This window comes from Penicillium coprophilum (genome assembly GCF_028826855.1).
Source record: "Penicillium coprophilum strain IBT 35676 chromosome Unknown utg000001l_segment0_segment0, whole genome shotgun sequence".
In the NCBI taxonomy this organism is placed as follows: Eukaryota; Fungi; Ascomycota; class Eurotiomycetes; order Eurotiales; family Aspergillaceae; genus Penicillium; species Penicillium coprophilum.
In genome coordinates, this window is record NW_026622720.1 from 1,279,265 (window position 1) to 1,295,691 (window position 16,427).

At 46.2% G+C, this 16,427-nt stretch overlaps 4 protein-coding genes across 4 annotated transcripts; 2 read left to right on the plus strand and 2 right to left on the minus strand.

Annotated features, from left to right (window-relative positions):
* Positions 1 to 9: 9 nt before the first annotated feature.
* N7500_000468 (uncharacterized protein) lies at positions 10 to 250 on the minus strand (the record flags this gene model as incomplete). Its single annotated transcript, XM_056671614.1, has 2 exons — positions 10 to 80; positions 109 to 250. The coding sequence occupies 2 exons, from the start codon at positions 248 to 250 to the stop codon at positions 10 to 12; spliced, it is 213 nt and encodes a 70-aa protein (XP_056537187.1).
* A 3,083-nt stretch (positions 251 to 3,333) lies between these two features.
* N7500_000469 (YoaK family protein) lies at positions 3,334 to 4,239 on the plus strand (the record flags this gene model as incomplete). Its single annotated transcript, XM_056671615.1, has 2 exons — positions 3,334 to 3,535; positions 3,635 to 4,239. The coding sequence occupies 2 exons, from the start codon at positions 3,334 to 3,336 to the stop codon at positions 4,237 to 4,239; spliced, it is 807 nt and encodes a 268-aa protein (XP_056537188.1).
* A 1,884-nt stretch (positions 4,240 to 6,123) lies between these two features.
* Positions 6,124 to 10,185, plus strand: N7500_000470 (ABC transporter integral membrane type 1; the record flags this gene model as incomplete). Its single annotated transcript, XM_056671616.1, has 10 exons — positions 6,124 to 6,415; positions 6,457 to 6,705; positions 6,774 to 7,498; positions 7,561 to 7,723; positions 7,784 to 8,152; positions 8,206 to 8,329; positions 8,380 to 8,451; positions 8,580 to 8,725; positions 8,778 to 9,399; positions 9,450 to 10,185. 10 exons carry the CDS (start codon positions 6,124 to 6,126, stop codon positions 10,183 to 10,185), a joined length of 3,498 nt encoding a protein of 1,165 aa, XP_056537189.1.
* A 744-nt stretch (positions 10,186 to 10,929) lies between these two features.
* N7500_000471 (uncharacterized protein) lies at positions 10,930 to 15,161 on the minus strand (the record flags this gene model as incomplete). Its single annotated transcript, XM_056671617.1, has 14 exons — positions 10,930 to 11,557; positions 11,625 to 12,142; positions 12,196 to 12,380; positions 12,434 to 12,498; positions 12,571 to 12,621; positions 12,678 to 12,749; positions 12,810 to 13,008; positions 13,060 to 13,284; positions 13,362 to 13,524; positions 13,591 to 14,258; positions 14,317 to 14,550; positions 14,723 to 14,891; positions 14,948 to 15,064; positions 15,135 to 15,161. The coding sequence occupies 14 exons, from the start codon at positions 15,159 to 15,161 to the stop codon at positions 10,930 to 10,932; spliced, it is 3,321 nt and encodes a 1,106-aa protein (XP_056537190.1).
* Positions 15,162 to 16,427: the final 1,266 nt, after the last annotated feature.

Genomic DNA, 16,427 nt, shown 5'->3' on the forward strand with positions numbered 1-16,427 from the left:
TGGCTGCCATTACGGGTGTTTGGTGACGGGGGCTTCATGGTTGAGCCGGATGCTCAATGGAGCAATACGAGACGCCCATTCTGCATTACGGATTGTACGCTACCTTACTTTTCTCCACTTCATGCATCTCATCTTCCACTAGAAATGCAGCAACACATTGGGTGATGCGCTTAGGCTCCCACATGGCCTCCACACCTGGGCTAGGCGGTCTCAAATGGAAACATTGGGTGGTGAAGGGGTCCCCGAGCATTTTTAGAGGCGAAATTCCATTTATATCATAGGCAATCCCGTGTCCGATATACCGGACAATCCCCTCTTCAATTCACAGGATTTCATTTTGGACTCTTTAAATCAGCAAACCACATCCTAGATTGGAACACAGGCATCCAATCTCCGGGCTTTGAAGCCAGAAGGGCATTTAACCAGTCGGCAAAAGCTTCTAATTAATAAGATCGTGTGCGGGATACGTTGTTTTATTACATAAATGCATTGTTCTTCATAGAAGTGGCTCATCATAGCTCATATAGCATCTATCTTGCTACCTCTACCCCCCACCCCTCAATATAGTGAAGGCTTCCTAACCCTCATCATCTCTCTCCTTCCTTCTTTCTCCCCTTGTCAGCTCAACTTTGAAACTTCTGCCTATCGATATTTTGTCTCTTTGAAGCCATCGTCGTCCCGGTCCAAATAGAGCGCCTATGCCCCATCAACTTCCACAAACATGAAGCCCCCCAAGCCCTCCGAAGTAATTTCCTCCTCCAGTGAGTCGCAGTCCCATGGCCCAACAAGATGGTCTTGGAGGTATATTAGCAGGCCATATTCAATCTCGTCAGCTTTTGCATTCACATATATCCAATGTACTTGTGGAGGCTCATCGCAGGTAATAGAGACTATTCCTTCTCCCTTGCGACCCTAGTTTCTTTCGGGATATGTAATAAGATACCCTCCAAATGAATGTTATGAAAAGCTGTTCCGACCCTCAGCCGTCGAAAATTCAATATAGAGCAAGTTATCAACTACATTAGCGAAGACGACAGGTCTATCGGGTTTCCGGATCCCGCAGAATGCGTGCCTGATTATCGCGCAAGATGACAGAACATCCATGAATAGACCTGCCTGCACTTGGGGTGGTAGCGCAACAAGTGATGATATTCATTCTCACAGCTCTTTGCCTTTCTCTTGCATTCGTTCTTTGGCCTGGGCCGACTGCTTCGGTAGTATCAATTATCACGGGACAAGCTATTATCGTAGTGGATATCCCTAGAACCATATTAGTCTAGACTATATTCGATATCCTCTGGTGGAACCCTTTTATTTGAAAGTAATCGGGGGAGAGAGTCGGTGTTCGCTGATTCCTGTTCCGCGAAACGCGTCACCGAGAAGGGCGATGTAGCCAGCGCCACCTGGTAAAATGATTGGCTCTGCTCGTGAATCTCGGATCAAGGATCGATCAGCGAAAGTGGGCGAGGAGAATAGCTGCTTGAATATCAAAACTGAGCTGAGTCTGGAAGTTGAGGTTTAGCTCTATGCGCGAGTCAAGAACGATGTGACCATTGGGTTGATGTGACTACGAAGCAAAGACATAAGGGAAGCTGGCTCTATAATGCTACCCAATAATCGAACTCAATGGATAAAGAATGTGTGGTATTCGCTAACAATCAGAGCATTATCCATAGATGATTCCTATACCCCATCGCTTAATACCTCCGAATTTAGCCGAAGCCTTTTCGTCAAGGGTGTCCAATACCTTGTTCCTATTGACAGCCGTGTCAGAAACAGCAAAATGAGTGTATCTGGATTGAAATACTATAAATCAAGTTTTCTGAACCAAGGATATGCTAAATTGCCCGTTGTCGGTGGCGGTTTGCAAGTTGTTCGGTAGCGCAGCAAATGCCAATGTCCCAATCTCCATGTGCTATTTTGGGTCGCAGGGATGCCCTGTTCAGGAATCTTCAGACCAAGGCTCTTGACTTAGGTTTGACCTCGGTTACTGGTGCGCTTGTCTTGCATATATCCGTAAATGTCTTAGCGGGAGGTGCGTTCGAAAGGCCGCTTTTTTTCGTTTACTTCTATGTTTATTGCTGACGTTCAAATTGATATCTTGATCTCGGGCTTTGGCGTTGCTCCTATGGCTGGAATTATTGTTGTTGTGAACTCTGCGAACACCTTTACGACCACTGCCTACTAACTAGGCGCTGTTCGTAGAGTAGGAGGGAGGGCGAGAGAAGAAAAGACCAATCCCAGTGATTGCAGAGATCTGACCAGCGGAAGGGCTGCCTCAAAACGGGTAGACAAAGGCCAAGAACCCACCAAGTCACAGGGGCTGAGATCCCCTCCGTATTGATAGATAACAACAAAAATTGCGCAACCCGCGATCCTCGCCTTTGCCAAGGTCCTGGCGTTTCAAAAATTGCATCTGGATTGCTCACCTGTGAACTCATTTTGGCTTACGGCAATATCTAGCGTCTTGGTATTCCGCTGCAGATCATGGCGCCTGGGATCGACGATGAGTCTTCACCGCAGGGCCGAGTGAGATACTGCTATAATGATTAATAACTCCAATATCGTAGCATATATCCTTGCATCGAGATAAATTATGGATAACGAAGCTGAGATCAAGAGGTTGAGAAAGGCGAAAAATGCACCTGTTTCTAGTTCGGACAGTGGTTGCATTAGATGCAAAGAAGTTACTAGGATTATGCATAATATAGTCTTGGATGATCGTCATGTCCGTATCTTACCGGGGCAGACCAAAGTTCCCCCAATAGAAAGCGAGATGATATTACAGCACTTGACGCAGATAGTGGTTAGGGCTTACATTTCACCGGTGATTCGGCGGTTTTTGCAACCCTCTACTAATCACTGTAGCGTCAGCGTTGAAATCAAGGCGTGAAGCACGGAGAATATGTCTATAACAATCTGTCGTACGTAGAATCGATGGAGATCTCTATATTGATTTGCAGATGCAATACTTGACATAGATGTGATGTCCGGGTTACTATAAGATCTTTTACTTTAATTCAGCCCTATCCGAGACCCATGAATCTCCACTATTGCGTGCTGAACTTCCAGGCAGCAGCATTCAGGAGCTTGCCATTGGATTACAATATGAAATATAAGATTACTATAAGAAGTAGCCCTGAAGATATTGTACACGGCCTCCAAGGGACCACAATCGGACCAAATCCCGAGAAATAAACTTTCCCCCGGTAGTCACCTCGGGCCAGGAACACGAAAATTCTGTTGACTTGTGATTCTTCCCTCTTTATTATTCTGTCCAGAGTACTCCCACTTACCCGGTCCAGAGTACTAGGTACAAATCCACATTTCACAATGGAGAAAACAGAACAGCCCCCGGCACCCGATCTCGAAGCCCCAAATGCCCCCGCCAAACAGTCCACCGTCGCCCAACGATGGAAGCAAAACCTGACGCCCACACACGCCGACTTGATCTGTCTGATGCTTACTTTCCTCACCGGTTTATGCGATAGCAGCGCCTACAATGCCTGGTCCTGTTTCCTTGGAATGCAAACGGGTACGAGTCATAGCGGTCGCTCTCCCAAGGGGGCGCAAAGCCAAAGCGAACAAACCCCAACAGAGAAAATCGAAAGCTAACAACCCTTTCTGAAATCAGGAAATACAATCTTCCTAGGCCTCGGCGCTTCCAATCAACCCAACAACAAGCCATGGGGCTGGCTCAAGTCCTTCGTTTCGATCGCGTCATTCTTCTTCGGCGCGATGATCTTCTCGATCGCGATGCGCAGCGTCGGCGCCGTCCGTCGCGGCACCCTCTTCGTCTCATTCCTGATCCAAACCCTTCTCATCATCGTCGCCGTCGCATTAATTGAAGCCGACGTCATTCCCCACACCTCCGCCGACGCCGCCCTAGACGGCGGCGTGCTCTTCCTCGAGTTGATCCCGATCGGCCTGCTGGCTTTCCAGTCCGCCGGTGGAATGACGTGCAGTCGTGCGCTAGGATACAATGAGATCCCGACTGTGGTCTTGACCAGTGTTTACTTTGATATTGCGTCGGATCCGAAGCTCGTCGACAAGCCGACTGCGAATGCCAAGCGCAATCGTCGCATCGGTGGCGTTGTGTGTCTGCTGATCGGTGCTATTGTCGGTGGATGGCTGAGTCGTAGCAGTGGTGGTATGCAGTCCGCGCTGTGGATGGCTGCTGGTATGAAGTTTGTTGCTGCGTTTGGATGGTTGTTCTGGAAGGCCGCGCCTGCGAAATAGATTCGTGCGGGTAGTGGTAGGGATTACCTTGTCCTGGTGTTATAGAGAATGAGTAGATTTAAAGTTAGATATGCATATATCAATGTTAATAGTTTTATAATATAGGTATTTATTTGGATGTTTGGTCTTACATCTACGGATATGACTCCACACAAAACATCCCAAGAATCTACAGTGCTTGAAGCATGAATTGAATTTGAAAAAGGTATATATTCGTCTCATTCTTCTAATATTCCGTACACATAACTACTTGACTACTGCAGGGATGTCGCATTGTAGCCGAGTATCTCACCAAGGTTGGCCTCCACTGAGATCTCGCACGCTTGTTGTCCAATCCTATGTCTTATACTTTTCGTTCAGTTCAAGAAATAGGCTACATCCATAGCTCGGACGCTAATTCGGAGACCTGCTGTGTATGATGATTGGCTATGATAAGCGTCCGGACTCCGAAATAGCACCACGATGGCCCCCGCATGGCGTACTATTCGGATGGGAATTGGCCATCGGGGTTTCAAGCGTTACATTAGGGATCCTTTGAGCTGAATCCATTGCTGAAACGAGGTATACACGTGACAGGATTAGGTTGGTGAGATCTTACATCTCATGGTCTCTCTTGTTCTCTTCTTCCCTTCTCTCTCTGTCCGCTTTCCCCTCTAGTCTGTTTGCGAAGGTATCTACTCCTGGGAACCAGCATCCATCCTCTACCTGGACTAGATGATAGCATGGCCTCGACAGCCCAGGCAGTTTGCCTGAGTGTGGCTGATGCTGCATTTGGCCCCCGGGTCAATGTCGCTTGTCGGAACTTTGATTTCACAGTCTACTTCGAAGATTTATTCCTCGTTTGCCTGCCAACGGCTTTGTTTCTATCAGGTTTTCCGGTGTCCCTGTGGCTACTGTGGACCGAGCCCCGTCGTATCAAGCGGTCTCGACGACTGGTCTACAAGCTAGTATGTCGTTCATTCATCTATTGAACCCACTATATAAATTTGTCATCCAGGAATCACGGCCAACACGATATATAGGTAGTTTTGCTAATAGTTTTTGCCTGTCAACTTGCCTTTCTGCTTTTTCGTCGGTTAGGGTCTACTGCGCTCCAAACCAAAGCCTCACTGGCAGCAGATTTGCTGGAAGTAGTGGCCATCCCCAGCGCTACAGTGCTATCATACATCTATCATTGCCGTTCTATTAGGCCATCAACTCTACTCACCCTCTTTCTTTCTATCCGATCCCTTCTGGGTATAGTACGTGTGAGGACGCTATGGCTCATCCCTGATGAAACAAGCAAGGCCATCATCTTTACGGTTGGTTTCATTTTTACCTTGTTTTCTTTGATGCTAGAGTCCTCTGGGAAAGAGTCTTTAGTCATTGAGGGAACAGAGAAGCCTGCTACTCCAGAGCCATTTAGTAGTCTTTGGAAGCAAGCGAGCTTTGCTTGGCTTGCTGGGACGTTTCGCCTTGGCTACTCCCAAGTCATTTCCGTCGACGATCTTCCTGATCTGGATCCACGTCTAAACAGCGAAATTGTTGGTCACAAGCTACAAAGCGTCTGGTCAAAACGAGGTAATTCACAATTGCTAGACAAAAATGCCCAGCCATTCTAATGTTTCCCTGCGCAGAAAACAAGTCTAAAAAGCATGCATTGCTCATCGCTTGCTTTCGTGCTTACTATCCTGCATTTATCTCTGCCGTCATTCCGCGCCTATTCTTATCAGGGTTGACCTTTTGTCAGCCATATCTCATCAATGCCACCGTGTCATGGATTGGAGATTCACAGGCTGCCATGGATTCTGGCAAGGCCCTTATCGGAGCGTACGCCCTTACCTATATTGGAATGGCTGTGGGTTGGCATTGATCTTTGACGTGACTGGTAGCACATGCTAATCCATGGCTTTGCAGATTTTTAATGCTTTATATGGATATCACACTTTCCGATTTACAATTCGTCTTCGGGGTGGTCTAATTTCGCTCATTCATGGACAAACGGTTCGAGTCCGAGCGGTTGACTTTGGTGAAACCACTGCAATTACTCTGATGGGAACTGACGTCGAACGGATTGCGAGTGGCTTTCGATTAATCCACGAATTGTGGGCTTCATTGATCGATATAGCAGTTGCAATATTTTTGCTCGAAAGACAGCTTGGGGTGGCTTGTGTAGTTCCAGCATTGATTGTTGCAGGTAAGCATGCAGATCTTAGATTTGCAGTGTTATTCTAACAGTTCATAATTGGCTAGTCTTTGTACTTGCTACAATGAAGTTGGCGGCCGCTAGCAGTACCGCGCAACGCTCTTGGGTAGAAAAGGTGGAGGATCGACTACGTATGACCTCACTTGCCTTAGAAAAGATAAAAGAGGTCAAAATGCTCGGCCTGTCTGAAAAGATTTCCTCCATTATTCGGGGGCTTCGGCATGCTGAAGTAGTCACATCAGCTGTGTTCCGCAAGCTTCTGATTGTCAGAGTTGTTCTTTGTAAGTTGCTTCGACTCAATATCTACCAGATTCAACAACCGACTGACTACTTTATCTCAAATTCAAAGCCAACTCCCCTGCTGACTTGGCTCCGATCGCAACATTTGTTGTCTACACGATCATTGCCTTGAAGAACCACGATCAATCAATTCTTGCTGCTAAGGCATTCACCTCCATGTCCCTGATATCCTTGGTGACCACACCCGTCTTGACATTTATCCAGGCAATTCCGGCTGTCATACAATGTGTGGGATGCTTCGACAGAATACAGGAGTATTGCAGTAAGCCACGTGCAGAAAGCAACTCTGATGCCCCAGATACGGAAGAAAATCTTCAAAAGCTAGCTCCCAGTTCTTTGAAGATGCACAGATTACATTCCAGTGGTTCCTTAATCGAGTTCAGAGGACAAGACTTTGGCTGGGACAAGGGTTCTTCACCTGTTCTGCACGATGTTCATCTGAAAATCCCTAATGGTCTCATAACTATGATTGTGGGCCCTATTGGTTGCGGGAAGTCCACTCTAATAGAGAGTATACTCGGGGAAACTGTTAACGCTGGGAACCTAGCTAAAACAAACCTGTCATCTGTCGCCTATTGTGCTCAGAACCCGTGGATCCAGAACCGAACAATTCGCGAGAATATTATTGGAGACAAACCAATAGAAAAGGACTGGTATCAAACGGTAATCTCCAGCTGCGGGCTCGAAAGGGACATCACTCGACTTCGCCAGGGAGACCAGACAGTCGTTGCTGGCAATGGCATGTCGCTCAGTGGAGGACAGAAACAGCGAATTGTAGGTAAAAATAACGGTATTGATATGATGACGTTGATTTTGACTCTAAATTGTGACTCTAGGCGTTGGCGCGAGCACTCTACTCTCGAAGCAGGCTCGTTCTGTTGGATGATGTTTTCAGTGGTATTGACTCTAGTACCACGGAGGCCATTGCCCGTGCTCTTTTCAGCAACACGGGGTTACTCCGGAAAATGCAAACTACAGTAGTGTTTGCCACCCATTCCAGTAGGATACCTTCGCAATCCAAATATTGCTCATATTGCTGCTAACCTGTTTCGTCAAAAGTGTTTCTTCTCCAACACGCGGACAATGTTATCGTCCTCAAAGATGGCCGCGTTTTAGAAACCGGGAAGCTAGGCAGCCTCAAAACACCTAATTCCTATATCCAAGAGTTGAAAGCTGCGTCAGCAACTCCTGCTGTTATCAGTAGCGAAATCGGCTCCAAGAACGAACTGAATGAACCTGAGCTTCTCGGCAAAAAGGATGAAGATTTTGTTGAACGCGAGTTGGATAATCGAGACTCAGATGACGGATTGAATCGCCAAGAGGGAGACTTTTCCATTTACTCCTACTATGCTTCTGCATCAGGGCGACTTACATTTGTCTCATGTCTGATTGTCGCATTGCTCTGGGCATTTTGCCGTGAATTTACTAGTGAGTTTTTCCTTTTAGCAATAAATTCGAGATTTTCACTGATGACCCCATAGCTGTGTGGCTGGACCTGTGGACAGCAGACAATGCGAAGAGCGGTAACTCTAACGTTGCCATGTATCTTGGAGTATACATTTTCCTTGGGGTTGCCAGTATCATATTCATGATCATCGTGTCCTGGTAAGCGGCCATTCCCATTTTACTGATACCTTTGACACTAATCTATTCAGGCTTTTGATTATCAACGTCGTATCATCCTCAGCACTCCAACTCCACGAAAATGTTTTGACCAGCACATTTAGGTAAGCTCTATTAATTCATATTTGGATACCTTCATATCTACAGGATGACTGACCTTCACTTCACTAGAGCACCATTTCAGTTCTTCCACAATGTTGACATTGGCAGTATCACTAACAGGTAAGATAAGTACTTGGTTAATACTCAATGAAGAAAGTCAACAATTCATGTCGCGCTTGGAAAAGACTAACCAGCGTTCTCAACATGATAGATTCAGTCAAGATATGGATCTCATTGATATGAGTCTGCCCATTGAAGTATTCAATGTCATTGCCTGTAAGTAGGGCCTGGATAACCTTTGATTAAAACTATCTGACGAAGGTCCTAGGGGGATGTTCATGTCTTGTCAAATTGATCATCTTGGCCGTCGTGGCCAAGTATCTAGCTATCGTCATCCCTTTTGCGGCCGTCCTTGTCTACATGACGCAAAAGTTTTATCTACGCACATCCCGTCAATTGCGTTTCTTGGATATTGAAGCCAAGGCACCATTGTACACTCATTTCCTTGAGTTGGTCAGTGGAGCTGCAACGGTCCGCGCCTTTAAATGGCAAGAGAACTTTGATAAAGCCTGCGTTACTCTGCTCAATCTCTCTCAGCGGCCAGTGTACCTGATGTATTGTGTTCAACAATGTCTAGGCTTCTTCCTGGATATGCTGGTTGCTGCATTGGCTGTTATTTTAGTGGCGACAGTAGTGTTCCTTCGGGATAAATTTGATCCCGGAGACGTCGGTGTCGCTTTGGTGATGGTCATGACCTTCAACAGTGTTTTGATGCAGCTTATCAAAGATTGGACGAATATGGAGACATCCATTGGGGCTGTTTCCCGAGTGAAGGTATATGCGGCCACCACCGAAGCAGAAGAAAGTCCAGTTGCTCAAATGCCATCTTTGCCCACACAATGGCCATCTGCTGGGGCGATCGAGTTTTCAGGCATCGTTGCAAGGCACTCGTAAGTTATACACCCCAGAGGCAGAGAGCTCGGAGTCTTACACTGATCAGTGCAGCACTTCCTCCCGTTTTGAAGGGTATCTCAATGAGCATCAGACCCGGAGAAAAGATTGCCATATGTGGCCCATCCGGTAGCGGGAAGACAACACTTATCCTCGCTCTCCTTGGCATGATTCAGTTTGAGCAAGGTAATATTTGTATCGATGGACTTGACTTGTCGGAGCACTCCAAATCTGAAGTCAGGACCAAACTGAATGTTATCACACAAGACCCCTTCCTCGTTGGTGGCACAATCCGCTTCAACGTCGATCCCCTCGAGGGGGCATCAGATGATGAGATCATCAGCGCTCTACAAAAGGTACGACTATGGGCGAAGATTGAAAAGGAGGGTGGGCTTGATATGGCCATGAAAGTCACTACCTGGTCACAGGGACAGAAGCAGTTGCTCTGCTTCGCTCGTGCGATGGTTCAAAAAGGAAACGTACTCATCCTTGATGAAGCTACGAGCAGGTGTGTATTTTCCCATTCAACGGAATATATGGAGCGAAAGCTAACAGTGCATATCCGCAGTGTTGACAACGAGACCGAGAATTTCATGCAGGAGATTATTAACACTGAGTTCTCGACTCACACTATTTTGGCAGTTGTGCATCGCCTCAGGTTTATCAATCATTATGACCGTATTGCTCTTTTAGACGACGGTGTCTTGCTTGAATTTGATTCACCCGAAGCACTGATGTCGACGGATTCGCGGTTTAAGACACTTCACGACTCTGGAAGTTTGTGAATGCCGCCAGGTCTCAGATGAAATTATGAGAGACGCTTCAAGCGGCCTATATGTATTTGGAATAGCGTGGATATGCAAACCATCATGGTGATCTGTTAAATAGAGCTCTCGTGTTTTTCGTATGTCTCGACCCATTTACATATGCCAATCAATCTCAGTCCATGATCTCAATTTCTGAGATCTTTCACTTTGTCATGCCTTATTTCTATATAAAAATTGCACAGACGATCTGTCATAATAATTAAGAAAACATGGGTAGATAGGGCTCACAGTAAAGAAATGATATTTAGAATTCAGAATAGTACCGAGAACTGAAGCGCGACACCTTAAAAGAACGAGGATCCTTCGGGTAAGTCTTAGTGTATATACAATAGTTCATTTCTTATCCTCGAGGCAGATCTACCCCAACTTTCCAGCCTCATAGAGAGGTACCGACCATACCGACCAAGAAGCCAGGAGTCACCACTTTTATACCCGGGCTACTGTTAGAGCCACTTCATTGCCATTGATCACCAAGATACTACTTCTCGAAATTCAATGGTAGCCATTGCTACTTATTCAATAGAAGCCTATAATTATCACATTTAAAATTTGAGGACCTGAGCTGTTGGCGCCCGAGATGGCCGCCTAGGGCGCCAGGAACGGCCTGCCAGGCAACAAATATTCAGCAACGGAACGCTTGCGTGACTCAATCCACCAATCCCTATCTCAATCCTCGCCAAGACGATGAACTAGAGTTCTCTATCAACCAGAGCTGTCGACAATAGACACAGTCTGCAACCTGCCATCTTGCATGGTGGCAATTGCATCAACTCCAGGTCTCATAGCACCCATGATACCAGCAACACGATGTGCGATAATCACAACAGTGTAATCTCGGAGATCGTCCCGAAGAATATCTATCAGAATAGACTCTGTTTCTGAGTCTAAGGAAGAGCTGACTTCATCCAAGATGACGATCGGCTTGTGCGGTGCGGAAGACCAGACTCGTAGCAGTGTTCGGCTTAAGGCCAGTAACTGTAGTTGTCCAGCTGAGAGTGGTAGAAATGACAACATAGGAAGATCGAGCAGGCTTCTTTTTGGACTCGCCCCTGCCTTCTCGGCCGTATCGGCCATAGATTGGATCTTATCCCAAAGGCCAGTCCTTTGAAGACTCAGGGATATTTCTTCCTCTGAGCTCGTATGATAAGGATCTAGATTAAAGCGTAGAGTGGCCGTTGGAATTGTCAACCCATCTTGTGGCACTGCAATGAAACCACGTTTTCGCACCGTTCTTGGTGACATATGCGTGAGGCTGATGTCGTCGATGAATGTTGATCCCTCGCTGGGTTCGAGAAGTTGAAGTAAGGAAAGCATCAATGTACTTTTGCCACTGTCAGGAGACTTGTATTAGCCAAGCACTTACAAATATAAGATCAACTAGACCTGTATCGCCATACCTCCCTGTTCGACCCACAACAACGGTCTTTTGTCCAGGCTTAACGACGAAGGATATATTGCGCAGGGCAAGTGGCGATGACTTTGTATAACCGACTGACACGCCGTTGACGTGTAGATTTCCACTAGAGGGCCATCGCAGGCCAGGATCCACAGTATGCTCAGTGTTGTATTCAGTCGGCACACAGTCTTGTATGCTCTTCAATCGAGAAATAGCCCCCAAGGATGTCTCAAAGGATGTCCAGGACTGGACAAGTTTTAAAAGCGTGGTGTTTGCGACGATTATCAAGTTCAGAGCCAAGCCAAGGTCCGCACCGGCAGTGGTGTTGCGATAAGAGATGGTGAACGCAATTAGAACAACTGCAAAACCTGTGATGATGCAATCTAGCATCATCTTTAGCCAGCACTGTAAGCAGAGAAGGAGGTAGAAAGGTTTTTGTGATAGGTCTAGGGCTTGCACGTTCTCTTTCTGGAATTTCTCTTTCCAACCAAACGCGCGAATTGTAACAATGCCGTTTGCCTATATGAATGATCAGAGATGTGACATCCGGGTACTATAACAGATATAAATACCGTGTCCATAAAGTTCGTGAGCAATGATGATTTCGACTCCAGTTCAAGAAAACGTAGCTGTCGAGATGTCCGAAGATAAATCCGCTGGATAAAATAAACGCATATAGCGCAGACAGGCACAGTGAGACTCATCATTGGTCGGATCTTCACGAGTAGCACCAACTGCATTAAAAGCTTGAAGATTTCTATTGATGATTGTTAGTCGAAATATCAAAAATCAAAATTATGATATACAGACGGGTATTGAGATTTGCCAGCGTTGGAGGAAGTTGCTTATCCACGAGATTTATGTCCTGCCCAAACCTAGATATCAAATACCAGTATAAGAAGAACATACATGTATGTATAGATTTGTTCTAGGAAGGCTATACAGACCTGTTCACAATGGTACCGATATCAGTTTTGGTGATATAAGACAAAGGCGCCCTAGTTCAGAGGAATCAGTACTTTGAGCAGTTGATATGCCGAGGTGAGGAACAAACCTAAGAATCCGATCGAGAAGCTGTGCGTGTAACAGTGCGCCTGACCTGATAGCAACTTTCATTTGAGCGGCCCTAGAGATGAGAGATGATTAGCAATATTCCCCGTTCTAGATAGCGCCAAACTTGTTTTACCACATAGTCCCACTAGTTGCCACCCATCCGATGAACGATATTGTGGCATAGAGAGATATATAGAAGTTCAATCTGTCTCTAGGCGATTCTGTCGCCCATTTGAGAACATACTGAGCAAATGTAGAACAAAATGAGAAACCAGCCGTACACAAAATCAACATAAGATTGTTAGATCGGCCGATTGCGTTAATGTAATACCCTTTCCCAGGTCAGTAAGCTCTTTAAAACAGGCTGTGGACATATACCATACCATAGATTGCAACATCTCCAGTCCTCCGGGAGGTATCGTCTTCAGCATCGCTTAGATGTAGCTTCCGACTCTTTCCAAGAGCTCCGGAGTCATTGTCATTTGATAGATTGAGGGTGTGGGAATTCTTCGAAGGCAATGAAAGAAGCCCAACAGCTGCTTTCGGATCTTGAAGGTGCATTCGGGGATAGAGCCTTGAATCATGAAGGAGTAGCACCCGATCTGAAACTGAAAAGATTTCTTCTATTCAATGATTGATGTCAGAGACAAAAAACAAACCGCTATAATTAGGATTGTGAACCCACTAGAGTTGCTGATCAAAAGCACTGTAGTCGCCATTTTTCGAAACAGACCTCGTGGGCCCAACAGCCTTTGCACAATATGACCCGCAACAGCTTCATCAAGAGCACTGAACGGATCATCGAGGACAAGCATTTTATATTTCGAGTAGACTGCTCTTGCCAAAGCCTTTAATAAGTCTGTTAGCAAAACAACACTAAGCAGTCATCACAAGCGAGGCAACAGGTTTCGTACTATACGCTGCTTTTGTCCCCCAGAGAGATTCATTCCATTGTTCTCGATCAGTGCCATATCACCAGCCACAAACGAATGGAAATCCGGCACCAAGCCGCAGGCTTCGATCACAGTATTATACCATTCGATATCTAGACCAACGAGATGTCCTGCTATAGCTTCGCGAATAGTGACGCTAGGTAGCCACGGCTCTTGAGCGCAATATGCAATCTCCTTGGAGGATATAGAGATCAAGCCACTGGTAGTAGTAGCTTCTCCAAGAACAGCCATTGCTAGAGTTGTCTTCCCACTTCCAACAGCGCCAGCGCAAGTCACAATTTCCCCTTTGGTGATTGCCAAGTCCAAATCACAAAGTATAGGATGATATAATGGAGGAGGTGCCACCGTTAGGGCTTGTGTTAAAATGAATTGTTGAGGACTTACTTCCTGGAAGACTTCTCGCGTATCTTGGATGGACGGTTGGCTGATAAAAGTCTGGATACGATCAAAGTTTGCCAGAACAGAAATCGCCTGTGGAATAAGAGTCATAACCATGTTGGCTGGATGTGTCACCATGGCTAGAAGAGCAAGGGCTGTAAAGGTTTGATCAGTAGATATCCCATCGCCTCGAGACGACAGGAGGAAAAGAACAAGAGTCAAGACTGGAGCAAGAATCCCAAGTGCATTTGCTTGAATGTAAAGTTAGAATCAATCAAATGATAGTTGTTAATCTGACCTAGTACATACCGCTTGCGTTGTAGGCTACCAGAATCCATCGTAGGCGCTTTGATGCTTGGATCTCATTGTTTCGTAGATATAAGACCTGCGACTGGATTGCATCTTCCATCCCCATCATCTTTAAGCTCTTGATTCCCTCTATAGCTGCTGATGTGGCGGCAAGGCGGTTCTGTGTTGCCGCGTTCCAGTCTTTCTGCCGATTCTCCAAGTGCTTTGCAACATACGCGCTCATCCGCGAACACCCTGAGTGCTCGAGGTTAACATTATTCAAACCCAAGGACGATGCTCCTGGATTCATAGTTACCGAAGATTATTATCAATGGTAAAAAGGCAAACCATTGGATCTGAGCGGCCAGGAGCACTGTCCCAGTAACGACCTCTACCATACGGGCCCAGGTCTCGTGGAATATTTCACCCACAGAGTCAACGCTATCAATATCTGAGCTAATCAGTGCCAATGCGGATGAGTCTTGAGATTTATCATCTGGCAAATGAAGAGACTGGTGGTGAATGAGACCAACCAATGCTCCCCGAACCATAACGCGCAGCCTATTGATTTGATGTTGGTAGATTGCCCCCGACACCTAGATTTTATATCGTCAGATAGATTGAAAAATCCGTACGACACTTGGAATCGTACTGCTATTCCCATATACACGGCTGCAGCAAAAAGCATCAATCTAGGACCGCTATCTCCACCGAGAATGGACTGAGATGTGCCATTGACAAATCGTATCGCGGTTCCGATGAAGATGGGCTGTAGGTATGTGAATAGGATGAGAAAGCCGCGCGGAATTAACGGTAACAAAAATTGACCCTTGAGACACCTCGCTAATGCACTTGGAAGCGTCCATTTTGTGTGAAGATTGGCTAGACCTTATCTTTATTAACATTACGCCACATGTAGTGATCACACGAGCGACTCACATTCTCTGGCCCAGTGTATCAAAGCTCTATTTCGTAAACCTTTTGATGAGAGTCGTGGGTCAATGTCCGGTAAACTTGTAAGAGTCAACCTCGCCCTATATCCCTCCCTTAGAACTGGATGCATCCACCGGAAAAACACCTGGCTAAAAATACCCGCTGCTTCTTCCGATGTGGCAATGGATTCTTGGGAATGATGCGAGAGGAAACTTTTGACCCATAGATGCGAAGTCAGCCAGATTCCCTCTATGATAATCCTAGATCTGATGAAAAAGCAGGTCCCGATGCTTAAGCAGCCTACTAATTGTAGCTCTAAAAGGTCTCTGGTCAATGAACATGCAAGATACGCCAGAATGATACTCGAAGAATTAATGCCCCTGCTCTGTTCGAGAACATAGAGCCAGAGGGCTGCAGCTGCGGTCACGAGTAATAGAGCAGAGTCGACCAGAATAGCGACGTTGTTAGCGTAATGGCTCTTTGATATGAGGCACCAGAGAAAGCCCAAGTGGATGGTACAAAGGGCCACGGGCAATACCTATGATTTGTCAACAAAGTATAATAAGAGTGGCTGTTCTCTATTAGCGACCAACTAATTTGACTCTGTGTTGTGACATGACCAGTTTCCTCTCTGACTTCCGGTGATAATGGACGCGCCGCAGTGAAAAGATAAGCAAGATCAGGGACAGAATAATTGAGCCCAGTGGGCCGTTTGATGACCAAGGGGAAGCCATGTTCGAGGATTCTAGGCCCAGCAAACTGCTTTGTGTTTTCTCTTTCTTCCGTGTTGGATGTGAGGCTCCAGGGAAGTTGAAAAGCCCCGACAAAGTTATGGTGCTAAAGGAATACTAAGGGAAAACGTGCACGTAAATAAAGGTGCTCAGAAAAACTAGCAACGCTGATGGAATTCCAAATTCACCACAGTGGCTTGACCTGTTATCAGCAAAGACTCCCAAGGGCAAGCGTTCACGGAAAACTCGCTTGCGCCAAAGCTACGGCAGGGGTTTGCTGCACGGTCAGCAAGCTCGTGGACAAATTGAGCCACAAGGGTATGTATGCGGACGTACGGATTAGAGAATGGAAGGCCCCGGGCTCAATCACGCCATCTGGGTTAAATTTACAAGGAGCATGGTCGAAGGCGCTACCATTTATCATATGTTATCTTGGGAAACAGACCAAGCCTAGTACACATCGGTCAA